At 34.3% G+C, this 27168-nt stretch overlaps 3 protein-coding genes and 1 long non-coding RNA gene across 5 annotated transcripts; 1 reads left to right on the forward strand and 3 right to left on the reverse strand.

Moving 5' to 3' along the window:
- Positions 1-676: 676 nt before the first annotated feature.
- On the reverse strand, positions 677-7635 carry LOC109108885. 2 transcript variants are annotated; one of them, XR_006162504.1, is made up of 5 exons: positions 7621-7635; positions 4830-7459; positions 4583-4645; positions 3236-4383; positions 677-2075 (listed from the first exon to the last, which is right to left on the reverse strand). It is a non-coding gene; the product is annotated as an uncharacterized LOC109108885 (long non-coding RNA). The 2 variants fall into 2 exon arrangements; XR_002020977.2 differs by lacking the exon at positions 7621-7635 and having other exon boundaries at positions 4830-5021; positions 5228-5242.
- Positions 7636-9160: 1525 nt separating this feature from the next.
- Positions 9161-13426, reverse strand: LOC109108883 (ADP-ribosylation factor 4-like). Its single transcript, XM_019121990.2, has 6 exons — positions 13211-13426; positions 11847-11927; positions 11427-11536; positions 11250-11321; positions 10979-11104; positions 9161-10326 (listed from the first exon to the last, which is right to left on the reverse strand). Exons 1-6 carry the CDS (start codon positions 13275-13277, stop codon positions 10240-10242), a joined length of 543 nt encoding a protein of 180 aa, XP_018977535.1. The 5' UTR covers positions 13278-13426; the 3' UTR covers positions 9161-10239.
- A 1999-nt stretch (positions 13427-15425) lies between these two features.
- Positions 15426-18506, reverse strand: LOC122134089 (ADP-ribosylation factor 4). Its single transcript, XM_019121992.2, has 6 exons — positions 18270-18506; positions 17911-17991; positions 16633-16742; positions 16311-16382; positions 15829-15954; positions 15426-15745 (listed from the first exon to the last, which is right to left on the reverse strand). Exons 1-6 carry the CDS (start codon positions 18334-18336, stop codon positions 15659-15661), a joined length of 543 nt encoding a protein of 180 aa, XP_018977537.2. The 5' UTR covers positions 18337-18506; the 3' UTR covers positions 15426-15658.
- Positions 18507-19865: 1359 nt separating this feature from the next.
- On the forward strand, positions 19866-26932 carry LOC109087544 (transmembrane protein 116-like). The gene is made up of 12 exons (XM_042775614.1): positions 19866-20093; positions 20304-20347; positions 21074-21137; positions 21916-22053; positions 23362-23469; positions 24340-24386; positions 24523-24651; positions 24740-24785; positions 24870-24941; positions 25175-25313; positions 25433-25503; positions 26674-26932. Exons 1-12 carry the CDS (start codon positions 19881-19883, stop codon positions 26824-26826), a joined length of 1224 nt encoding a protein of 407 aa, XP_042631548.1. The 5' UTR covers positions 19866-19880; the 3' UTR covers positions 26827-26932.
- The last annotated feature ends 236 nt before the right edge of the window (positions 26933-27168 follow it).

The raw sequence follows: 27168 nt of genomic DNA on the forward strand, positions 1-27168 counted from the left end.
ACAAATATGTTTCTCACGTACATTTTAATTAATTAAAGGAAATTATTATAAATTTTTTTAAAGCATTCTTTGGTCTAAAGTTGTGGGCCATTAAGAATTGGCCTTAAATTTAAATTTATTGGAAATTGGGAATAAATTTCCAAGAAATTCATATAACTGCCGTAATACATTTAATTTTCAGTATCAAAACAAAACACGGCATTTGGGATATTTCCAGAAATATTAGTTGATAATAGTAATTATTAATGTTTAAAATGCCAGTAAATAATTGAAATGCAAAATAAAATTTAAATAAAATTTAATTTATACCCAGTATTTTTCATTACATTTATAAATGACCAAACTGAAATAAAACTGAAATAAAAATTAAATAAAAATATATTTAAAAAAACTAAGAAAAATGACAAAAGCACATAAAATCATTATAACTTAAACTAAAATGAAAACTGAAAATTATATTTTAAAAAGCCAATTAAAAATATTATTAAATACTATAATAGTATAAAATAGCACTGAAATTGTCTACATTTTATGGACCACAATTGCGCTAATTTACCCCAAAGTCTTAAAAATGTGGCCAAAACACATGACACATACCATGCGAAATATTAATCTAGAGATTGGCTCCATCAGGAAAAAAAAAAAAAAAAAAAAAAAAAAAAACTCACACAAAATATTTTTTCACAACATGTAGTACTTTATTTAGGGGGGTTTTATCGTGTAGCTCATTAGAAAGCGATACATTTAGGCAGACGAATGCACAGAACTCCATCTACATTCATGACATTTCTAAGAACACCATTGTAAAACTAAACAGACCACTTGCTAAGGACCCCCTTGCCACACAACCAAGACGAGTGCTCAATAGGATATGAGGGCCTTTGATGTTGTGTCGCATCTATTGGGCTTCATTTTTGGCTAGACCTTTATAGGTCCTTTGATTAGGACCTTGTTCTGTATGAGATCATGTCTCATTACAGGTACGTTACCTATGTTGTGTAACTTTTTTCAACAGCACTGCGATAACACCTGTGCGTGAAATTTAACAGTGTGTCATATTGTGTAGTGTTAGTAAGATATCTGAACCAGTGGATTCAACCCAGTCAGCACAACCTGCAGAACCAGTGTGCCTGTGAACCTTATTCTGGTGAACATGTCATCTCGCTCTGATCACGCTCTCTATGGCTGAGTGGCATTGACAAAGAGGTAAAAGAACATATAAAATAAAAAAAAAAAAAAAAAAAAAAAAAAACCATTGGGCTTTTATCTCTGACCTTGGTCCACTGCTTCAGAAACCTTCTGCTAGTTTTACTGGAGAGCAATTTGGACCAAGCAGCCATAGTCTGAATATATCTTTACAACAAATACACTTGGGCTTCAAAGGGGCATGACCTCCCAGTAAATAAGTGAGCAACATGCATCCATTAGAACATCTTCAAAATGCCCATCCAGCCCATTCTCTGTTTGTATCTTAATGGATTGTTGACTACTGTAGACATTTTGCAGAAACAGTCAGTCCTGCGTTGGAGTCATGTGCGTTGCTCGGTGGCACAATGGTGAATGAGGACGATTGTGATCTCAGAAAAAACTGTCTCACATCTTCCAACCTCTGGACCAGCAGCTCTGTAATCATCAGGGATCACCTCTCCATGAACGTTTCGTTCTTCTCTCCATGGTTTCTTCAGGGTTGCACAAACAGACATGAAAGCAGAGCCGTTCTGAAAAAAAGTGATGGTGCTGCCACTGCACAGCGGGAAAGTTGCGAGTTCCATCATTCCCATGGAGGAAACATAGTCTACGTGTCAAGTTTGCCATGGACACACATGGCGTGGGAGGTACTTGGGTTGCGACATTTGTCACAACTGAAGCTGTGTGATTGCTTTGGCTGCTGCTGGCTTGTATCAGCAATTGCACACAGTTTGTTTGATCCAGCGTGCTATTGGGTCTTTCTCAACACTGGCTGCATCAAGGTCTGGAGCAGTTGTCTACCCTTGGCAGCAGACACTTACTCCAGCACCTCCATCATCTTCTTCATCATCGTCGTCATCCCCTTCATCACTCCCCTCGGATAAGATCTGTTGATGGAGAAAAATGGTGTTGCTCAAATAGATAGACTAATAAAATGTTGACTTTATATTTTAACATATTGAGTTAGGTTACATTCTTTTTTGCTTTGACTCAGTTACATTGAATTTACTTCAAAATTACGTTTTGTTGGCACAATTACATTTTATTGACCCAGCCACTTTTTTTTTAAGTTATGTGAGTTTATCAAGTTTAGTTGGAATATCTTTATAAAATTAAGGTCAGACTCAGTACCAAAGTTAATGTTCATTTAACCTAATTTGGCTTATTTTTATAGATCAACCAAATATAATAATTCATTTATTTCAGTTGTTCATTGCAACCATATCAAAACGCCAAAGTCTAAAACATAAAATAGTAAATATGAAATTTATGAAAACACCTTCCATATAACACACTTTATTTTATTTCATTTAGGACCGTGCATTGAAGAAAAAAATGCTATATTTATTCATGAACCTTAAATATGAACCTTATTTTTAGTTATGCTGTCATAGTTTAGGGGTGCATTTTCTCATATAATACATAGCTACTTGATTAATAAATAAATAAATGGTGTTATTGATTTCAGATATTATTTTATTATCTTATTTGCAGATTATCAATTTATATATAGCAAGTTTGTTTAAGTTTGCCATCCATGCTTTACCCTGAAGAAACTGGCACACCCTCTTACATAAACACATTCTCTACAGAGGTGGGGTGATTATAAAACAATAGCCTGAACTTAAGATGCCATGCACAAACTAAGAGTTAATGTTTGACTTAAAACACAGTACAGTTCAAATGTCTGAGTATAATATGATAGCAGATGCCCTTGTGTCAATACATGGCACATTAGTATATTTGTCCATATTTTATCTGCAGTGATGCTTGCAATAACATTATCTGTCTATTTCCTCAATCTATAAATCTAAAGCTGAGTTCATGCATACATGAATGATTTAGATTAAGCGATACTGCAACTTAATGTCAAACCTAAAATCATACTTAAATGTGTGTTTCGAAATAGTTGCTGGACTCACACATATTAAAAATTTGCATTCTTGCTAGTTTGCAATAATAATAATAATAATAATAATAATAATAATAATAACATTTTACCTTATAGCTATATTTTACTTGAAGGGAATTATTTAAAAAAACTTACCATGCTGATGATTTGTTTAGGGTTCAGAGCAGCGTAGTGCAGTTCATCTGAACTGGACCTTCATCTGTTACTTATACTCTTCCTACAGAAACTGTTCACACCTCCTCAAAGAACACAACTATGCAGCAGCCAGTCTGGTGCAGACACATTAGATGAGAGCGTTTCACAGAAACGAAAGTGAAAGGGAAACTTTGCTTGGGTGGGATCTCAGATGTTCTCAGTTATATAATTTATTATGTAACATTTTAAATACAAAAGATCATGTTTGGCCTCTTGGTTATACTTATGTTAAATCTATGCAATGCTTTTGATTGTTTTGTACAAAATTCCATTTGTTCACATTCATAAACTACATAAATTAACATTAATCCTAGTCCAAAATTTACTACAATATTAAAATAAAGAGTTGTACTTTGAGTTGTATAGTTGTTTGTTAACAAATATTAATAAATACTGTAACAAATGTATTTCTCATTGTTAATTAATGGGACCTTGTTGTAAAGTGTAAACATACTTTCTTATATATACTTTGTTTCTCCACTGATTTTCTTTTTCTATTTTTTTTTTCCTACAGTGTCTAAACAGTCTTGTAGTGGCCTAGTGTAAGAAGTGATATAGTTAATAAATTCATCATCAAACACTGGAAGATAAACAAAAATAAACACAGTACAATAAGAATTTTTGTTGCAGATTTTACTATTTTTATTTAGATTTTTTTAAACATTTTTTCCGGGGCTTTTTGTTTTATCAGCTGGGCCCCGGACCAACCGAACCAAGCAATGCAGAAACCAAAGGTTTCACCAAAAATTCGCTTCTTCACTTTACTTTACATTTGTAGCAGTATTCATTGGTCAGCAACGTGTTAAAGAGATTTCTTGGTTCAGTTTTGGCATTACATTCATTGGTTTTTTTCTGGTCGGTTCTTGGCTTTGTAGCATTTGTCGGAAATTTGAGGCTTCATGCGCGGATCGTCAGGCGTCACAGCGGTGTTAGGCTTCGCAGACTGCGCAGGCCTCTGCACATCTGGGCACCAGCACAAAACAAAGATAGAGACTCATGCAAATGAGTTTCCCCTCTGAATGACGCTGTGCCAGATGACCCCGCCCCTGGCAGCAAGGATTTACATGACCTCCGCCTCCTTCATGATGCTAGAACAAAGAAGAAAACCCTTCAGCTACAGGAAATGCAGATGGTGTCAAATATCAATTATATAACAACTGTATAACCATATAACTTATTATATTACAATATTACTGAATAATGCATTTGAATGAAATCATTGGATATAACACTGTAAGGTTTATGTTTACAGTAGTACCCAGTCATAAAAACATCTGATATACTCACACATTAGTGCTCCAAGACCAGTCAGGTTTCCACAGCATCTCCCACAGAGGAAACACCGTAGACCTGTAAAGATGATTCAGTTTCCAGGTTACACATCGACATAAACACCAAAATAAAATTTGCATGTCAAAATTTGCAAATCATTTAATTGCAATGATTGAAAACACTTTATGTAATCTTTAAGGAAACACATTTTTGTAATAAAGTAATAATTACGGGAAATTTTCTCTATAACTAGTTGTCTTACCTTGTTGATCTGGCAGCAGAAGGATCTGGTCACGGAAAGGACAGATCAGTGTGTCTCTCTGTAATTTATACTAGTACACGGTTACCGCCCTCAACTGATCTGGGAACAGCGGTTGGCCTTGTTTTCATGTGTTTCGTTTTCTCAGTAAGTTTCTGATCTTCTGTCGGCCCGTCCCACTACAGGAAGGCTTTGCTGTTGTTCCAAAGTGAATGACAGCATTTTTGATTGCGCTTTTTAAACGTCCACTAAAATTAATCTTAGACACTCTTAACTTTATTGAGACAACACATATGTTTCTTACCAGTTGCTTTGCATACATTTATAGGTTCAGAACACATGCTTTTTTTAACACCATACCCAAAAAATTACAACACAGAAGACTGAAAGATCACTTTTACCTTCAGTAACACTTTACCATATTTGTTAACATTAATTAGCTTGAATTAACAATTAAGACAACTTCTACACTATTTAAGTTGAGATCAGCAGGATTTCTGTGGTATCAGGTTGTTAACTTTCGATTCTGCTCTTGGTTTCTGTTTCTCAAACCTCATTATGCTGAATTATGGGCAAGGTTAGACGGATGATGTTCATGAATATGAATGATAACACGTCATCAACTTTAAAAGTTTAAAAACCCAGATTAGATCAATTATTTTTAAAGAAACAGTTCATCCATCAGTTCATGAAACACAAAATAGGATTTTGGAAAATGTTTGAGAAGGTGGAAGATCAATGGGGACCAAATGTGGTTAGATCCCACTGACTTTCAGAATATATTCTTTTATGTTCCATAAAAGAAAGTCATACAGGCTTGGAACGACATGTGTCTGAGAAAATGATGCAAATCTCCTTTAACTTGTTATTCTTTAAAAAGAGTTTCATAACTTGAATAAAATAAAACACAGACATCAATTTCAGTTTCAGGTTTCAGGTTCAGTTTCTTTTTTTTCTGGAAAGAGTTGCGCACAGCCTTCATTAAAAAAATTTAAAAAATAAATAAAACACAGGTTGGTTTTACAGCAGGCCATCCCCATCACCTGCCAACCAAGCAACAGACAACCAGAAGCCTTCAGCCTTCGGCTTCAGTTTTCTTGTTTGTGTGGTTTGTTTGGTTGCTTCTAGTTTTCTGGTGCTTTGTCAGCGGGTCATAGACCTGGCGCTGTTCACTGCAGGTCCACTGGACCCCGGCCAGAGATCCAGTGTTGCCAGAGAATGCACTAGAACAGGACAGTGGACCCAAGTGCCCGAATCCCTTGGCAGTTGGGTTCTCCTCCTCTCCTCCTTAAAATCTAAACACGAAATGATCCCATTATTATTATTAATATATCTAAAGTTCAAAGATACAGGACTGATCTAATAATAATAATAATAATAATAATAATAGTTTAATGTGAAAGATGAATAAATGCAAGCATCAGCACAATGCCAAAGACATCCTTAGGCAGCATGATTTCTCAGCTCATGTGCAGTCATCTAGTGGCAGCTAAAATTGAGAGGAATTGAAAAAATAACATTAATATCATAAATTATTAACAAACTCAAAACTGCCTATCTAATTCTGCAGAAACAAATCGCAATATAAAATAATCCCCTAGATATATCTGCACACAATCACAAATGATCAAGAATTTCTCTGTCAAGCAGGCAATGTTTTTCTATTTAATCAGATGCGATGATTGTAAAACTGTAGGTCTAGATCTGTTTTGTAAAATGGATTGTAGCCTACATTTTTTTTGACAAATGTGTGGTGGTTTTATTCGTTACGTTACACGAGCACAACTTCCTTATTGCGTAGCCAAGTGAAGAGATCACAGAAAAAGATACATTATTTAAAAAGTATGTGATTATTACTGCTGTAAATTTTAAAAAGCAACAGTTTGCACACTAGATCACAGCATACAAGCTGTCCATTTCCGCTCCCTATCAGACCAGAGAGTCTGCAGGATAGCAAGGAGGGGTCTCGGTTTCCTCTCGCTTAAACACTTCCTCTATAAACTCCTCCCTCTCCTCATCAGATTTGGTTTCTCAGTAAAACGAAAGCTACAGTAGTGACATGTCTAAAGACGTTTTTAGTGTGATATTTCTGTTTAAACTTATTTATTTTCATGGTTATGTTTTAAGGGTTTGTTTGTTTTTTTTCTCTCTTAATCTCTCTGTAATTTATACTAGTACACGGTTCCCACCCCTGCTTGATCTGTTAACAGCTGTTGCTCTAGTTTCCCTTTCCCAGTAGTTTCTGGCCTTCTATCTGCTCATTGTTCTGTTTCTTGGGGAATGGCATAACATTTGTTTTAGTTTTTGTGTGCCTTTTAAACATCCACTAAAGTGAATCTTGATCACTCTTATCTCTAGAAATGTAGATTGGGAAACTTAAGTGTAATATGATGCTTACCTTAGTAAATAATCCATGCTTTTTCTTTCTATGAATCTTTCTTATGTATATTTTTTCGTACTTCCCATTAAATTTTGACTGCAAATAGTACAAGTAATCTTTTTTTTTTACTTTTTTGAATCATGTCCATGTTTGTGTGCATCTTACATAGCATGTGCCTTTAAAGTCACAAAGTAGAACAAAACCTGCTATGTTTTGCCCTTGGAAGCAGGATCTTCTTAACTCCATCTCCTCTCTATATAACGAAAAAAATTGAAAAAACACATCAAGATCGCCAAATGGGATTGCAGATAATAATTATATTGCAATTTATAAATTATGTAATTAATGTACATTTAACTTGTGTATCTTAAGGTCTGATTGCCTCCTGTAATTTATAATTTAACAGTACCTCACCTGTGATGTGGGCAGATCTTGCCCTGGAAAGTCCTGAAATGATCTCCACACCCAAATCTTGCCATGATTGATAAGAGAAACACACGCAACCAGGTAGCTCCTGTGGTATCAGTGATGTTTACAGCTGTGGTTGTGTGAATGGTGACAAATAACTTCTGTTCTACTCTTAGTTTCCATTTCACAGTATGTTTCTCACTGCATGCACTAAACATACTTAGTTGTTTTTATGACTTGTGTTCTTTATGGAGAGGGATGGGTGAAGTACATCATTATATTTAAGCCCTTTACCAAATTTACTAAATTTGCAAAATGTACATAATTTAACCTTGATGATAAATCATTTAAAAGGCATTGCACAGCTCACTTTATCCTAGCTTTTCAAAAATTGACCATAGCTCACATTATCACACAATGCAAGTGTACATATACTGTATATGCATGTACACACATACAGTATATATACAAACGTCAAACCGAAACATTTATAGAGGTGATCAAATATAGCTCTTCATCACAATCAGTTTAAATTATCTTAATGCTAGCTATCATTTAGTTATTTAAAAAAAAAAAAAAAGTAGCCAAGTAAGGTGTTCCCTATTTATGGAATTGGTGCTCTGCATTTATCCCATCCAAATGCACACACACACAGTGGTGATTAGTGAACAAACACACACACCGTGAACACACCTGGAGCAGTGTGCAGCCATTTTTGGTACTGTTCAGTTGACTGAAGTTGTTAATTCCAGGTGCCATCTGCTGGATTGATGCAGTAATGCAACTTACAATTTAAAGGGATACTCCACCCCAAAATGAACATTTTGTCATTAATCACTTACCCCCATGTCGTTCCAAACCCGTAAACGCTTCGTTCATCTTCAGAACACAATTTAAGATATTTTGGATGAAAACCAGGTCTAGACAGTCCCATAGACTGCCAAGTAAGTTACACTGTCAAGGTCCAGAAAAGTATGAAAGACATCATCAGAATACTGCATCTGGCATCAGTGATTAAACCATAACGTTATGAAGCGACGAGAATACTTTTTGTAAGTGAAGAAAACAAAAATAATGACTTTATTCAACAATTCCTCTCCTCTGTGTCTCTCCATATCACCGTATGCTGTGTACGCCACAAGGATGCGCTGTTTCTATGTGTATTTAGCTTTGATTTGAAAGAAAACAGTGCATCCTTGTGATGTGGCTGATACAGAAGAGCATACATAAGAGCTAAACCTCCTGGTTTTCATCCAAAATATCTTAAATTGTGTTCCGAAAATGAACAATGCTTTTACGGGTTTGGAACGACATGGGGGTAAGTGATTAATGACAAAATTTTCATTTTGGGGTGGAGTATCCCTTTAATAGTACAACTGAGACATTTTCTGACTTGTCTGTTATTGAGAAAATTATGATGAACATGAACTCTTGAATGGATGAAAACACAAATCAATGACTATTTTTTGCTCCCCAAAAGTGGGACATCTGAATTTAAAGTCTGCATTTAATGACCAAAATAGATTGATCACACTCAACACAATAATAAGTTCATGATTATGTTTTATTCTAAAACAATATCATACATAATATATAATACACAAACAAATTTGTCATGATAATAGGGTAAAATAGATTGTATCTGTTACACATAAGTTTAGGAAAGCAAACAATTTCAACCAGACTTGGAATTCATCAACACATTAAATTTTCTTTCAGATTCAGACATAAATATTGTTAAGCTCAAGAAACACGCCTAAGTGAAACATTTCACATGGCATGACGAACATAAAACACATCAATTGATTTCAACTCTAAATTATAATAGAAAGACCTTCATTGCATCGTTGTGGCTAAAGAATATCAAATCAGAATATCACGTTCCCTTTAACTCTGACCTAAAGTAAAACCAGTGTTCTGGGTCACTCAGACATTTGCCACAAACAACAACGGATTGTGTGGGGGGGCTAACCTAGTAAGAGAAACTTAACCTTTCCATGCCATTCATGCCATGTGATGTTGATGAGGCAAATTTCAACCAAGATCCAAAATGAAGTAAACTCTAGAAGACTCATGCAGACAAGGATAAGGTTTAGAAGGACCACAGGACCCCAGCCACTACAGCGGATAATGCAATCTAATAAACTTTACAGCTTGCATATCTATAAGGACTGATGGAACAGGCATGGCTTTGATTCGCCAAAACGACTCCACATGTAAAGTCCAGTTCCGAAATATTACTAACCCAAGAGATTCTCCAGTGAGCTTGACAACAAATCCTCAGATAAACAATACTGATCAGACTAAAGCAAAACCAATAACCCTGCTCACTGATCAGGGGCTCCAGTGTTTTTGCATGAGAAACTGAAAGAGCCACAGCGAAGGAAGGTCCTTCAAAACATTTTACCTCTCGCAAAATTTGTTGGATTTAATACAAAATAATAAGAAAAGAAACAGATAAACTTGGGCAGAGAAATATAGTGTAGAAAAGGAAAGCTAAGACAGGCGCAGAGTGTTTGATGGTTTCTCCCCAGTTTCCAGCTGTGTCACACACTTAAATATTCTAAGAGGAGTCTCTAGCTTTTCCATTGGTTCATATGCACCATCTCACCTCTAACAGGCACACTAGTGTTTGGAGAGCTCATTGGATAACCAGTCCAGTCCTTCATAGAGTCCAGTTCCCTGTGTAGCGCAGGTCGCTTGGACATACCACTGCAAGAAGCCCAGACAGAGAAGAATAAACCAAAATTTAAAAAAATAAATTAAAAAAAACAGCAAGTAGGATGTCACAGCCCACACTACATTCACAAAGTACATTTACACTCTAAGAAAAAAAAAGGTACAAAGCTATCTCTGGGGCAGTACCCTCAGGTACAAAATCTAAAAGGTACATCTTTGGTCCTTATTTACATGAAATGGTACATATTAGTACCATCCCAATAACAGTTTTGCACCATTTTTCAGAAAGTTAACATGCACTTAAAAAGTTTAATTTCAATTGCTCTTAAGAAAAAAAAATATATATATTTTTTTTTTAAATATCATGTAAATGCACTGTACGAGTTCAGTTTCAATCAAATTAATAAATTACATTTTAAAAATGTATTCAAATAGAAAACCGTTATTTTAAATTAAATTGTAAAAATTACAATATTACTGTTTTAACTATGTTCGATCAAATAAATATAGCCTTGTGAGCATAAGAAATGTCTTTAAAAAAAAAATAAAAATCTTACTGCCCCCAAACTATTGTCCGGTAGTGTATTCACTTTAATTAGAAGTTACTCAGACATTGTGCTGTTTAATCAGAGGGTGGCTATGTTGAAACTAGAGAGTATGCTGGTGTTAGTGCGCAAGTGTGTACCGTTCTACTGCGTAGACTCTGCAGTCCAAGTTTGTCTGTGAGTTCACTGACAGCCATGGCGTTAGGCAGATCCTGTTTGTTTGCGAAAACCAGCACCACGGCTTCCCTCAGTTCATCTTCCTGCAACTGCACAAACACACAGGAAAAGACACCGATGAGGCAACTCAACCACATTAAGCAAAAAAAAAAAAAAAAAAACAACACTTCCACAAATGTCCAGATTCATTTCACTTAGTTGCCATTTCAAAAGATCACAAAGATATATGCTTACCATTTTGGAAAGCTCCTCTGCAGATTCTGCCACTCTCTCTCTGTCATTGCTGTCCACCACAAAGATCAGACCCTGAGGACAAAGGGAAAAACAGAAAGAGCAATAAGTCTCTTCAAGGACTATAATAAGTAAGTGTGCCCTTACTTATGTGTGCCTGAATACTCATCAAGATCTTACCTGTGTGTTCTGAAAATAGTGTCTCCAGAGAGGACGAATCTTATCCTGGCCACCGACATCCCACACGGTGAAGCAGATGTTCTTGTATTCAACAGTCTCTACGTTAAAACCTGCCCAAAGAAATACAGTGACAAAGTACACTGAGAGGAATAGTTCTGCTTTTTTATGAAACACTGGCTAAACATTGTAGTGGTGTAAGACAGGACAATCAGGCAATCACTGAAACCACAAGTATGACGACAGCCATTGGACATTAGCATATCATAAAGGGAGACAAGTGCTACAAATTCAGAAAAATTCCCCGGGTGAAAGATAGAATACTCATATGACTCAGAACACAACACAAGACAATGACCTCAATCGACCCATGAGAACTGCTTCGAGATCACAGTCAAATCAAAACCAGTCCTGTCCTCTTACCTATGGTTGGAATGGTGGTCACAATTTCTCCAAGTTTGAGTTTGTACAGTATTGTGGTTTTGCCGGCAGCATCCAGCCCCACTGTAAAACAGCAAGTATTCATGATGAGAATTAGGTTTCTAAATATACAAGACAGAACCAGCAGTCAATTCTCTTAAAAACTCAACGAAGAGCTCATGTCCTTAAATGGCCAAGGATATTAACTATTCTAGTAAACATACTTTACTAGAATATAAACATAAATACGTACTAAAACCATATTATACTCTATAGCATACTACTTTATGTACTTTAATAAACTAGAGCATGATTTAAACTGTACTTTACTATATTAGTTAATAAATTACAGAGTATACTAGAATATTACTATACTTTATAAATACTATAATCCACAGTATACCATATTAAAATGGAAAGTACACTATATATATATTTATATATTTTTTTATATATATATATTATATATATATATATATATATATATATATATATATATATATATATATATATAAATTATACAATTATGCATACAAAAATAAAACAGAAAAATTACAGTACAGAAAAACAACTACAAAAATATTTTTCAAATTAAAATAACATAAAGAAAACAAAATAAATCAGAATAAATTTAGGTATAAAAAAATCAAGAAAAAAAAATCTAATAAATAAGCTGACAAACTTTTAAAGTCTTTATTCGAAGTTTTATTTATTTTAAGTCTTATTCAAATAGTCTCTAATACTATACACACTCTTACTTCAATCAACAAAGGCACAGTTAATTTTTTATTAGTGAACTTGCATTTATGAATGTGGAATTTGGTCCGAAATAATAAATAATAATTAAATAATAGCTTAATTGCATTTAAGCATTTTTCTATCCTATTTAAAATATACAGTGAAGCCAAAAAAGTACATTTTCCCATGAAAGTTAAAGAGGTAATGGGCCCTGAATATGTTCGATGACACATTTCTGTGAGTACGATGCTAAAAAAATAAACGCCAGGTGGTTTCATGACAGTTATTACAGTAATTAGATAGTACAGTATACTAGAATATAATATATATTTCACTCGAATATGAATTATACTAAACGTCAAGTGGCTAATCTGTTCCTGCACATGAACTGACAGTACGTTTCAATTATTTACCAAATTCATTTATTCAACGCCAGCTAGCAAAATAATTTAGCAGGTAACGTTAAATAAACGCCCACTTCACTTAGCTCGGTCTCTGCATGGTAAAGAAAGACATACTTTGAATTAAAGCAGAGTATTTTATCAGTTATATTCCGGGGAATGACAGAACTGCGAAAGTTGGCATACGCCGCTAGCTTAGCTAACTTAGCATGAAGCCTCAACACTCACCCATGAGAATTCTCATCTGTTTCTTTCCAAACAGCCTGCTAAAGATCGATGAGATGGTCAGACCCATGATGAAGGACACAAATCGCCTACAACTACGGGATTTATCCTAAAGTCTGAAGTTTTCCGGTGTGATGCTCGTCGTGTGTCAGGAAACCCCGTCGGCTCTGCGCTTGCGTAATGCCACGTCACGGCCGTCGTGGAAGAAATGACGCCAAGCCACTTCCGGTGAACAGATTCTATCTAGAACAGAAGAAAACCGCGAATAATGATAAAAACAGGTTCACGTACTGTTCACAATAATTGATTAATTAATTATTAATACAATAATTATACGATGTGTTAAATTGACATTTAAAAAAAAATCGTGAAAATCTGTCAGTCGAAGGTGCGAAGGTGATTAAAGATATGAGAAAGTACTTTGATTCTTACGCATTACAGTTAAAATAGTTCAAAAGTTGGCTTCTTGACAGCCTTCATTATTCTATTGCTGCGATTTCGTAAAGGATATATCCTAGTGGTGCCAGAATAATTATATTTTAGACCACATGCAGAAAGTTTTAAATAAAGCATAACATTAATTTCTTGCAAGACGTGCAATATAATATGTTTGTTTTGTGTAATGTTGTTTTGACTAAAGTTGAGTTGAGGTACAGTTCAGTTAATATGTTTTTTTTATTGTTTGTTATGTATGTTTTCATTTTGATTGGTTTTTCATTAAATAAAAATAATTGAAAAATTAATATAATGTTGTGTAGTCTACAATACTATAGACACAGCTAGTTTTACTCATTGAAATATTTATTAATGATAAAATACTTTATAATTGTATTGGAGTCTTACACACATGCTATACAGTTCATCTGTGCATTAATTTTAGTGTATGGGAGTGGCTTGATGGAGCGCAGGAGATCATGCAGATAACTTGATCTTGACCATTAAGAAACTTTAATTAATGCTGTCACGTAACAAATCTGTTTCAAAGATCAAATTAAATGAATTGCTAATTACAACATCGAAATAAAAATGTAAAGTCTGTACAAATACTAGAAATCGTAAATATAAATAATTGGGAGTCATGTAAAAAATAAAATAAAAACAGTGTATGTTTATTTTATTTATTTATTATATTTATGTATTTTTGTTGTTTTGTTTGTTTTTTTATTATAGTAGTGAAGTGTTTTGTGATTTTCATCAGGTGTATTTTTTTAATTATATGATGTCATTACGTTGCTGTCTTGGTTGGCCTGAGGGTGAGTAATTTTTCAGCTAAATTTTATTTTGGGGGAACTATTCCTTTAAGAATGGAAAATTCCAGAGGTATGTCACCAGGGTATATCAATGAAAAAAAAAACCTGCATACAACGTATCCATTTAGTTTTCACCAGATCTTTATTTTCTCACAGGGGTGGACCTTGTGGCACAGTTCGAGCAAGAGTAGGCCATTTGCCGCAGTAGGGAAGAAAATCCTGCTAAGGAATTGAGGACCTTATTGGTTTACTGGAGCGTCCCATACAAAATTCTCACCGAATGCACCTCAATCGCTGATATTAAAGGTGCCAGCATACATACATACATACATACAGCCGTTTGACATGAAAAGAGAAAAGAAACACACGGAGCAGATTGAAGAAACAATTCATCCTGGTCCAATCCACCATGTCCAACCCACCTCAGAAAAATCAAGCAAGGTACAATGATCTGTTCAAATGCTTTCAACTAAAACATTTACTCACATATTGTTCAATGGAGGTATTTAACATCAAAGGCAGTTAGAGATCATTGGGCTAATCAATCACGGATGACTCCATATTGCTGTCAATACTTCATGTACCATTTTGTTCCAAAGAATCTGTTTGTGGCAAAGTCCCAGAAACAAGACTTAGGAGGTTTTGCAACAAAAGTTAATGTATAGCTTTGTAAAACAACCCTGTGGAATAAAATTAACTGCCATGAAATGGAATGTTCATGGAGCTGCGAATCCTGCGACTCGCTAGTCGAGTTAGGCAGCACTGCAACAGGGATCTTGGAGTGAGCGTCAGCGCACAATGGCTTCTTTCTGGCATTTACTTGCTCTTAAGCTACAACTACTCCAAACTCGCACGAGAGGACGCCTCGACCTGGAATTCCTCCCAAACTTTCGTTCCGTTGTGCCATAATGCTCCCACAGTTAACAAGTAAACGTGCAATTTAAGCATTATCTTACAGTCATGAAAAAAAAAAAAAAAGGATTTGTAAGGAAAAGAATTAAAAGAATTAGTAGGAATACAGCATAGAAAAAGACAGATCAGACAGATTAGACATGATGCTCAACACTTGATAGCTCCTTCACACACACACACACACACACACTCACTCTCACTCACTCAAGTTCTTCAAGACAGAGTCTATCAACCGGCACACTCCATCTTTCTAAAGTACACACACATCTCGCCACCATCAGCAGGCACACTAGCGTTTGGAGAGCTCGTTTGATAACCAGTCCAGTCCTTCATAGAGTCCGGTGCCTTGTGTAGCACAGGTTGCTTGAACGTACCACTGTGGAAGCAGACAACAGACAATTAAAATGCAGTCGTCGTTTAAGCAAGTGCATGTTAGAGTCAAATTAAGTGTGTGTGTACCGTTCTGCTGCGTAGGCTTTGCAGGCCAAGTTTGTCTGTGAGTTCACTGACAGCCATGGCGTTAGGCAGATCCTGTTTGTTTGCAAAAACCAGAAGCACGGCGTCCCTCAGTTCATCTTCTTGCAACTGTATAAATGAAAAAAGGTCATTAAATCAAGACAGTTTACAGAGCTCAACAATTAGGATGGCAGGAAGAAAGCATGAGTTGCGGGCCACCAAACGTACATTAAATACCACGTATTTTTGCAATAAAAAAAAAAAAAAAAAAATTCGCAGAATGTCTCAGTCCAACATATTACATGAACTTTTCTCAAGATGCGTTTTTAAGACAATCTCCACCAAGTACATGAATGCAAATGTAAATACATTTTATAAGATGATTTCAGTTTAGGTCACTAAAGGTGACAGGTTCTTGAGCATTATACAGATTTTATGTAAAATCTAAAAATGAAACTGAATGCTTTAAACAGAGCAATTCTTACCATTTTAGAAAGCTCCTCTGCAGATTCGGCCACTCTCTCTCTGTCATTGCTGTCCACCACAAAGATCAGACCCTGAGGACAAGGGGATAAGGGATTAATAATTGATATTGTTCAATTGTTTAATTTTATAATATTCACATGATTACATGGTTTAAAGTATTTCTGTAAATATATTTTGATATTTTGAGACAGATTTTACACCAAGATTCTCAAAGGGCATGGTTCCTGGAACTGATCTATTATAAGTTGTTTTGAATAAATGCATTCAGAAACAGCTAAGAGGCGCTCTGGCCAGCTAAACAGCTCTAAATAAAGATCTTACCTGTGTGTTCTGAAAATAGTGTCTCCAGAGAGGACGAATCTTGTCCTGACCGCCGACATCCCACACGGTGAAGCAGATGTTCTTGTATTCAACAGTCTCTACATTAAAACCTGTCCACATGCAAAAAAAAAGTACATTTTACTCATGATGCATCATAATATCAAAGTATTTTTGATTGGCTACATGAGATCAGCCAGAGCAGTTCACTAGTTGATATTTGGCTGTTAAGAGATTATCGCCATCAGATGATGACTGTGTCTAATTGACCCTTTGGTCCCTCAGTTACTATAGTTCACTAAGAAACAAAGTGAAAGTGCACCTGAAACAGTTTTACCATATTATCAGATCATTTCTGTAAAACCTTGTGATAATGTGGTGGAAAGCAACAGATGTTTTTAAGGCGGGGCTTAGCGACCGGTGTATTAACAGCACTCATGTCAGCTCCAGTGCCTACTGTCAGGATTGTCAATGGATAAAATACTTTCTATTTTCAAACATTTTGATACATTTTAAATTAAAATAAAAGTTTATTTAATGTTATTTAAAGTTTAATTGCATAATTGCTGTTAAAAGTGTTAATCGTCTTTTTGTTTACGTCTTTTATTGATTTTTCCGAACATTTCTGCCGTTTGCACATAAACTGACAGTCATCACTGATAAGCTACTACTAAATATTGTAGAAACTTAATTTTCTGTAAAGTTGCTTTGCAATGATTTGTATCGTAAAAAGCGCTATACAAATAAACTTGAATTGATGTCAGTAATTACATTTTATTATATATGCTGTCAATAAGTGATCAATGCTGAAAACAGTTGCTGAAGGATCATGTGACACTGAAGACTGGAGTAATGGCTGCTGAAAATTCATCATATATTTAAATAGAGAAGTTATTTTAAAATTTTAATATTTCACTTTATTACTGTTTTTGATCAAATAAATGCACCCTTGGTGAACAGAGGAGACTTCTTTCAAAAACATAAAAAAAATCTAAATTGTTCCAAACTTTTGACTACTGGTGTATATGTATATTGTAAATAATCATCTCATAAAAAATTACTTTTAATCATCATCAAGTGCAATTTCTCCCTAGTTAAGCTATAAATGTGGTGGCAGTGACAGAGATATTGGTGATTAAAATGATGGGAAACTTAAAACAGATTGACATTCATCACACATTAAGTTATTATTAAGTAATCATGAACTCCTTTTGTTTTAAATGAAAAACGTTATATGGTGAAAGATGGAGCACAATGACAGTAATGATGGTGTGATCTCACCTATAGTAGGGATAGTGGTCACAATTTCTCCCAGCTTCAGCTTGTAAAGTATCGTGGTTTTACCTGCAGCGTCCAAACCCACTGAAAAAGAAAAGACCTTTAGCTGTCCAATTCATTACAGGGTTGTGATTTATTTCTGATTTCATATCTTCATACAAGCTCTATCTGAAGCTAGCAAGCTAACAATAGCCACTGCCCAAGAAATAGCACATTAATTGTTGAATTTCAAAGCGTAAGTTAATAAAAATCCGTCATTTACAAATGATTTCATCTTACACCCAAATATTACCCATTTTGTCTCAAAACTGAATATTTATCACAGAAATACATCAGAGAGACTATGTTCTTGAAACACTCACCCATCAGTATTCTCATCTGTTTCTTGCCGAAAAGTCTCCCGAAGAGCGATGAGATGGTCAGACCCATGATGATCCAAAAGAAAACCTAAACCCTAACAACAAGCGAAACAGTAAAGAAAACGTGAGGATGTATTTTAATTAATATTTCGTCTCTTTGTGCTCCGTGTCTCGCGCTCGCTTGACGCGTTGCCACGTAAGAAGAGGAGCCACCGTGGAAGACTTGGCGTCACTTCCTGCTGCAGTCCTTCTCCGGGCAGTGATGTCATAATTATTCATAACTTCAGATATTTTTCTATAACGCCCACGTGCTTTTTTGATGGTCAACGTTAAATTGACTCTGTTCTCAGTTCTTTAAAATGTAATCCCCGTATTCACGCCGAATCTGAGTGCACTAGACAGCATTATTTTTTATCTTATTTTCTGTCAAAAAAAAAGGATCCATTAAATAAATTAATTCATTCATTCATTCATTAAATCATTAGTATTGTTGTTGTTGTTATAGCAAATGAAAAACACATATTTTTCATTATTATTTTATGATTAATGTTGGTCTTCATTTCCCAACAGTAAAGATGTCAACAATTAAGATTGAAATATTTTTTAAAATATTATGTCTTCACCTAATATTTTTACATTATTTCGAATTTATTTTATATGATTTCTGTCGACAACACCAAAAATCAAGTTTCGGTTTTATTTTCTCCCTCGGTTTAATAATAGTAAAGTGTACAGTTGCACTGGACAACAATGATTTCTATCAAACTGTTGCAAATGCCATTTTGACCAGTAGGGGTCGTTGCATAGTAATTTTAATGGCTGTGGTGCGTTCAGTAAATTTGGGTTAGAGACCGAGTATCTGCAAGACATCAACACACACACACACACACCACACACACACACACACACACACACACACACACACACACACACACACACACACACAGACACAGACAGACAGACGACAGACAGACAGACAGACAGATAGATAGATAGATAGATAGATAGACAGATAGATAGATAGATAGTAGCAATTTAAAAGTTTATTTAATAATTATATAAGTTAGAGCTGTCAAACGATTAATCGCGATTAATCATATCCAAAATAAAAGTTTTTGTTTACATAATATAAGAGTGTGTACTGTGTATCTTTATCATATATATATAAAAATATAAAACACATATATATATATATATATATATGTATATATATATTATATATAATGTATTTATGCATGTATATATAAAATATGTTATATTTATTATAATAAATGTATTTATATAAGATATAATAATATTAATATATAAATGTATATACATGTACATATTTTAAAAATATATACTGTGTGTGTGTTTATATATACATAATAAATAAACACTGTACACATGTATATATTATGTAAACAAAAACTTATTTTGGATGCGATTAATCGCGATTAATCGTTTGACAGCACTAATATAAATTGTTTATCTGATCTGCTAATTTTTATTATAAAGCGTTACTAAGGAGGTCGACTTTTATGTTGTATCTCCTTGGTGACACACACACACCACAAAACACCTACCTGCGGAACGAGCTCTGTGTAAAACACATGTAGATTTACCCGCGAATGCATGACTGTGAAAGAAATGATAGGAGCGCAGGTGAGACGACAGGCGTCACGTGACCAGAGCTTCAACGTCCAGGTGAGACGGCGCGAGTCAGTCAGACAGCTGCTGTACTTGACAGAATACACACAACAAACAACAACGAGCTGGCATGTAGTTCACGGCATAAATCTCTTCATCATGAATTCAAGCGGTGGATTATCAGATGATGAAGAAAAGGTAATTAATCGCTTCACAATGAATTATTTACCTGAAGGCAAGGCGAATACAATTTAATGTAGAAAACAGCATATGTCCTTATTTGCCACTGCACTGCAGATACTAATGTCTGTCACACTTTCGACCTGATGGCCTCATTTTGATTATTATTAATAGCCTATATATGAAACATATTAATGTTCTTTATTTTCGTCTTGATTGCTTACACAGATTACGGTTTTGTCTTGGATCTACGTCTCGACTTTGAGTTTAAGGTGAGAAATACACGTCTGACGTGATTCCAGCGATGTTTAAGAATAAGCGCTTGCGATCTGTTGGAAAGAACACGCAAAGAGAAACCATTACTTGCAGCTGAAGTTATGCATTTGATCTGAGAGGCAGAAACTCGCCTAATTCGCAGTGTGACTTTCTGAAAAGTGAAGTAAGGATTTTGGGAATTTACATGTGACATAATACTATGAAGACACATGGGGCAGCCCAGTCTGTCCCATTATTTAAGCACAGTCCCCTGCAGGCCCCGTAAAACAATTATATTATAATTTAAAAGACAATACATTACATTTTATTATAAAACACTGACATGTTTTTAAAGTAAAAATATGCCTTTATAATTTACTGAAACAACGAGTCAGTATGTATGCAATTTGTATTTACTGTAAACGTTTTACAATATGTTAAATATTGTTAAAGAATGAATCCTTTTGAGTTTAACAGGAAAAGACATTTGTAGAAATCCCTGCACAAACCATCACATTAACATTTAAATGTTACTTTATTTTTCTTCATGCAAATTAGAGTATTTTATGTGGCATTTTATGTTGTTTATGGCAATACCATATGTCATGTTGTGGCTTTTAAAATCACATAGAATTCTCAACTTGTATCACATGTGTGCTTGTTGTTTTTGACTTCATTACTTCATTTATCACATTGCTGCACTCTAGGTTTATTATTTTAACCACTTTTTCTTTCTTTTGCAGTCTGATAGGTAGTTGTTCTGTCGTGGTGGTTTCCATCATAAAGAGAAGGCATCTCAATGAACAGGTGAGTTACACAGAAGAGAAAGAAACGTCCTGTTGCTGTTGTGCTTGTTTATTTTATTTTAAGGAAAAGGAATTTTTTATGGTTCCAGTTTTGGTTAATAATAACCCTGTCATTTGCAATGGTGAAATTTCATCTTGAGGACCGAATCTGATTAAGCCACCACACTGTAAAAACTAGGGCGCAACGTACAGTACTGTATTAATATGCTATTTTATACAGGTGTTTTTCCTGTGTTTTGAATTTTGCACTTAATTGCATTGTGTTTAAGGGTTAATGGAAATATTACTAGATCATGTCCTGGCAGAAAATTACTAGTACATTTTCTGTGTTTTTTGTTTTTACAATGCAGCCTCCAAATAGACACATAAAATGCCCACTTAAATATTTCCATCAGATAATCTGAATTTTTGAGTGGACAAATCAATTGAAACGAGGCAGAATTTGATGGATCTACTACATTCCCCAGCTAAATGTAGAGTACATACATCTCCCACTATTGCTGCAAAAGTCAACAGTGATGGTCAACATTGGCTAACAGTGTGCCAGAGCACTGAGAATGAATGCCAGGCTGAGAATGAAAACAAAGTCCTCTGATTACATCACTGCATATAACTCTCTTCATCAGCGTCACACGCTTTAGATAACTCCTATGCAAAGTTCACCAAAACGTGTAAAAATATTTCTTCAACAATCTTGTTAAATCGGCCCTCTTCATTTGCAAATATGCAGCATGTTCTTCATGTTTTAATGTTTCTCTATCATTGTTTTTGTGTTACAGGCAAAGCCTCTTCTTCAGCTGGCGCTGGCAGATTTCCTGGCATCACTTGTGTTGATGATCACCGCCATAATGAATTTACCCAATGAGATTTGGCCGTTCAGTGAAGAAATGTGCAACCTCGGATTGCCTTTGTCTTTGGTGAGAAACTGCTGACACAGAAAGCTGTTATCTAATCAACACGATTTAGGATAACCTGCAATAAAAGTCTGAAAGTAATTGTTAACATCTTCAACCACTGCTGGGGATAATAACACTACATACGCACATTCAGTGTGGAAAAATAAATATCTCTAGTGTGTACGCCCTTTACAATGAATTTGTTGAATAAATGGACTTGTTATGCAACAACTTCCTTGAGCGGCTAAGAAATATTTCTGTAACAGTGAGATGCTGGTGTAGAGTTACACACTATGTTTATTCAGTGCTTTGCAGATTTTCTGCATTATTGTATGTTGCCATAAAACAATTGAAAAGCCTCATGTATGCACAGTCATGCACTGCCCTGTAAACCCCTCATCATGACACTGAGCTGACACAGTGCTACAGTAAAAACATGAGTTTATTATTTACAGGAGGAGATTTCTTTAGGATGATCACCACAGTTAAGAAACTGTTTATTAAAAATACACAAAAGGTTTGGACACAAATTATGAAATGACATTTTTATATACAGTACACTACTACTCAAAAGTTTGGAATAATTTTAAGTCTCTTATGCTCACCAAGGCAGCATTTATTTGATTAAAATACAGTAAAACAGTAATATTGTGAAATATAATTGCAATTTAAAATAAGTGTTTTCTATTGGAATATATTTTAAATGTAATTTCAGCATCATTACTCCAGTCTTCAGTGTCCTTCAGAAATCATTCTAATATGCTGATTTGCTGCTTAAGAAAACTTTTTATTATTATTGTCAGTGTTGAAAACACTGTGCTTCTTCATATTTTTTGTCAAAACCATTAAACATTTTTTCAGGATTCTTTGATGAAAATAAAGTTCAAAAGAGTAGCATTTATTTATAACAGAATAACATAACATAATAAATAAATTTACTGTAACATTCTGATCAATTAATGTGTCCTAGCTGAATAAAAGTATTCATTTCTTTTTTCTTTTAAACCTTACATAACTTTTGAGTGGTAGAGTATGTTATTTTAAATATAGAATATAAATAATATTATATCTTATACATTTATATAAGATTGTATATCTTCATATATATTAAATTATATTCTTTTTAAATATACATAATATAGATTCAATATATTCTACAGAAATCCATGCACATTTCATGTCAAAACTAATTTGAAGCAATGCAGCATAAGCCTTTGAACTGAAATGTCAAACATTTTTTGTTTAAATCAAGCAAAATAGTTATGTGTGTCCAAACACTTCACTGTGGATCTGTGCAGCAGCTGTGATGAACTCTCTGTGTCTCCTCAGGCCTTCTACTGCATCTCGTTTCTGCTTGTCATCATTTATGCCTGTGAGTCAGCACATGCGTTTCAAGGATGGAGGGAAAAACCAGTCCAGGAAGCTTTTGAAACACAGGTGAGCAGGGTTACTGCTCATAAACATTCACTCTCCGTCACTGTTTTATAAATCAAATCAATGTCACTATTATTTAACATCACCGCAGGTATGAATGTTTGCTGACGCAGCAGTTTGAAACCAGTCAGGCTGTGCCACATTCCTAACACATTTTCTTTGTGTAGTCACAAACAAATATCTCTGTGCAATACTTTTCTTTTAGAAATACCCTGGGCCTGGAGTTGTTTCTACCTGATCTAATCCTTGAGCTCACTAAAATGATTTTTGTTGTTGTAACCTAAAGTAGTTCAGTCTTATTAAATATTTATAATAATACTCAAAACCTGATAATTTAGATCAGCGTAATTATTGTTAACTAAAACTAAAGCCATACATTTTTGTTACTTGAAATACATAGACATTAACTGAAATAAAATAAATATTTAGCAAGTTTCCAAGGCACCATCTGTCATTTTTGTTTAGTTTTATTTGAAGTTCTAAAATAACAAACTAAATAAAGTAAAAATAATGAATATAAATAAAACCATATAAAATATTAAATAAAGACATATACAAAAGAATATATATAAAAAAAGAATAAAACTAAAATTAAAATGATTAATATAAATTTATAAAATATAAAATATAAATTTAATTCAAAATATAAACACAAAAACCTACAAATCATTATGACTAAAGAACACTGATTTAGATGATACCAGATTTTTAAAGTTACCTAACAAAATATTTTTACAGTAAATGCTTTAGACATTTTTTATGATTGTTGTCTATTAATCAAAATGATTGTTATTAATGTTATACATATATATACATACACACACATACAGTACATACATTCCATTGTACTAATTTTTTATACATTCATTCCAGTTATCACGCAGAAGAAGGAGGTTTTGTCTGACCTATGTTATTGCGTGGTGAGTAGTTCCAGTTAGTTTTCATGAATGCATTTAAATATGATTTATGTACAACTGTAAATATGATAAAGTAATGCTTTAAATTTCATTGCAGTGTTTATGTAATGATCTCTATGTGTGCATATCATTGCTTTAGGCTTGTACCAATAATTGGATACTTCATCTATATTCGTACCGTCCGTTATATGGAAGCTACTATTACGCCAGCAGAGATACCAACACTGACAACCGTCAGCAGAGGACCCACTGCCAGGTTCTGCAACAGGTGAGAATGAGTGTCTGTACAGTATGGGAGCATCTGTACGTACATGTCGGTGTCATTTTACTTAATTCACGTCCGATTCCTCTTGCAGCTGCATTCTCTTCCTGCATCTCATAAATGATTCCTGCATAACAGTGGTAAGAAATTTACAGACACCATCAAACAAGTTCAGCTAAATCACCTCTTATTCTGTTCCCATCAAGCTGTCGTCTGTCCAACAGGATCCAGGTCATGCTGAGTTTATTCAGATTTTTACATTGAGCAGTGTGTTGATCGTCATCATCATCTGCACAGTGAGTACACACATCATACACAAACCAATCTGTCAATGTGACTCACCATAAAAATCCATAGTGGCCACATGTCATGTTTTACTTGAAAAGTGTCTTTAAAATAAATGCCACATGGTTTGATATTCTATTATTTAATGGAATGACATTCAGAAATGTTTAAGTGTCCAAATACTTTTGGTCACTGTAGGTGTTTTATGTAAATAATCTCCTGTAATGCATCTGTCATCCTGTAGCTGGTGTACTGTAAGTTAGAGAGCTCTTATAGGCATTATGAGAACACAAGGATGATCACAATGACACAGAGACATCCAGGTGGGATTTGGTCCTCGGCTCGATACATGATCCTTGTTGTCATTTTCTGCTGGGCACCAGGTCAGTACAATAACACACACATGTTCTCAAATGCTGCATGTATACAATATGTCTATATGTATTTAACTGAAAGATTGTAATTATCTTATTAACCTAAATGAAATGTTTTATTTTTTCAGCGCTGCTTCTCATCTGTCTGTCTTTCATACAACTTAAGATAAAATATCTCTTCCCTCTCTATGTCACTCAGGTAAAGCATGTTGTCTAAAGCAGAACATATTATGTTAAATAATAAATTATACACTATTTATGTAAGATTATGCATTAGTCATGCATCTTTGCATTAGTACTGGGGATTTTTAATGGACTCTTTCAGCACAGTTTATTTTTATTTATTTGACGTTTATGTAACCAGGATAGCCTCTCTAAGAGGAGTGTCCCGGCCAAAATGGGCAGCAATACAATCAGTTTCATCAAAAATTAACAAACAAAAACAAACTAATATCACTTAAAACAGTTACAATTATAGTACATCATAAAATTAGTAGGCGGAGACAAGTTGCTGTCTTTATCAATTAGTCATTGAATCGTCCACTCAACCAATTCGTTTAAAAATACTGATTCATTCAGGATCTAAATGAGTGACTTTTTGTATATGTCAGTCATTGAATTGTTCACTGATTCATTCAGGATCTAAATGAGTGACTTTTTGTTTTAGGAACAAAAGTGACATGCTCAAATTCGTAACCACATTCTTTTAGGAACAAAGGTGACTGCTTAAAACTATTACTCTACAATTTTTTGATTGAATTGTTCACTCAACTGATTCATCAAAAAAACAACCATTTCTTTTAGGAACATTGTCTGCATGAGTGAGTTATTGAATCATTCACTCAACTGATACATGCAAAAACGCTGTCTTATTCAGGAACAACTCATGAGTTACGAGTGACTCATTGAATTGTTCACTTAACCGATTTGTAAAAAAAAAAAAAAAAAAAAAAAAAAACATGGATTCAATTAGGAATTAAAAAAAGTGACTAGCTGTATGAGTGACTCATTGAATCATTCACTTAACCGATTTGTCCAAAAACGTTGATTCATTCTGGAATGAAAAAAGTAACTGACTGTATGAGCGACTCATTGATTCATTAACTTATCCGAATTGCATTACAAACTCTGATTCATTCACGACTGTGTATTACTCCAAGACACACAACATTTGTGTTTACAAAGCAAGAAACAGACAAATTAAATAGCAATATTGTGTCAAAAATATACAGTAGGCCTAAGTTACTCAGTGTAAACTTCTTGTTTACTGAACTGTTTCTATAATATTGTTTGAGACTCATAGAAATAGATGCTATTTTATAGACGTTTTAATCATGTGGAATATTTTCTTCCATGTGCTGCTGTACAGGCGCTGTCAGTGTCACTCCAGGGTTTTCTGAACAGTATTGTGTATGCATGGAGAAGACGCAATTTCAGAGACGCCGTGCTTGGGGAACGTCTGCCTCTCATGGCCTACTCTAACAGAGCCTTCTTTGACCAATCATTAAATGAGCCATCATGAAATCACAGTATGCAATCATCTACATGTTATGTGTGTATAAAATACAAGTTTTCTTTTACAAAAATGTTTGCTTCAATGATTTCTATTTATTTATATATATATATATATTATATATTCTTTTACAAAAATGTTTGCTTCAATGATTTCTATTTATTTATATATATATATTTGTGATAACCAATTATAGGAAATGCTATATATTTTGCTGTCTAGTTTCAAAAAGACAAATTATTAGCTGATTATTTTCAAACCATACTTTCACCTTACTTACAAGAGTGATATTATATGGAAACTGTATATTTGATATATCAGATATTCAACTTCAGTTTTGTTCAATAAATG

The sequence above is a fragment of the Cyprinus carpio genome, chromosome A18 (assembly GCF_018340385.1).
Source record: "Cyprinus carpio isolate SPL01 chromosome A18, ASM1834038v1, whole genome shotgun sequence".
In the NCBI taxonomy this organism is placed as follows: Eukaryota; Metazoa; Chordata; class Actinopteri; order Cypriniformes; family Cyprinidae; genus Cyprinus; species Cyprinus carpio.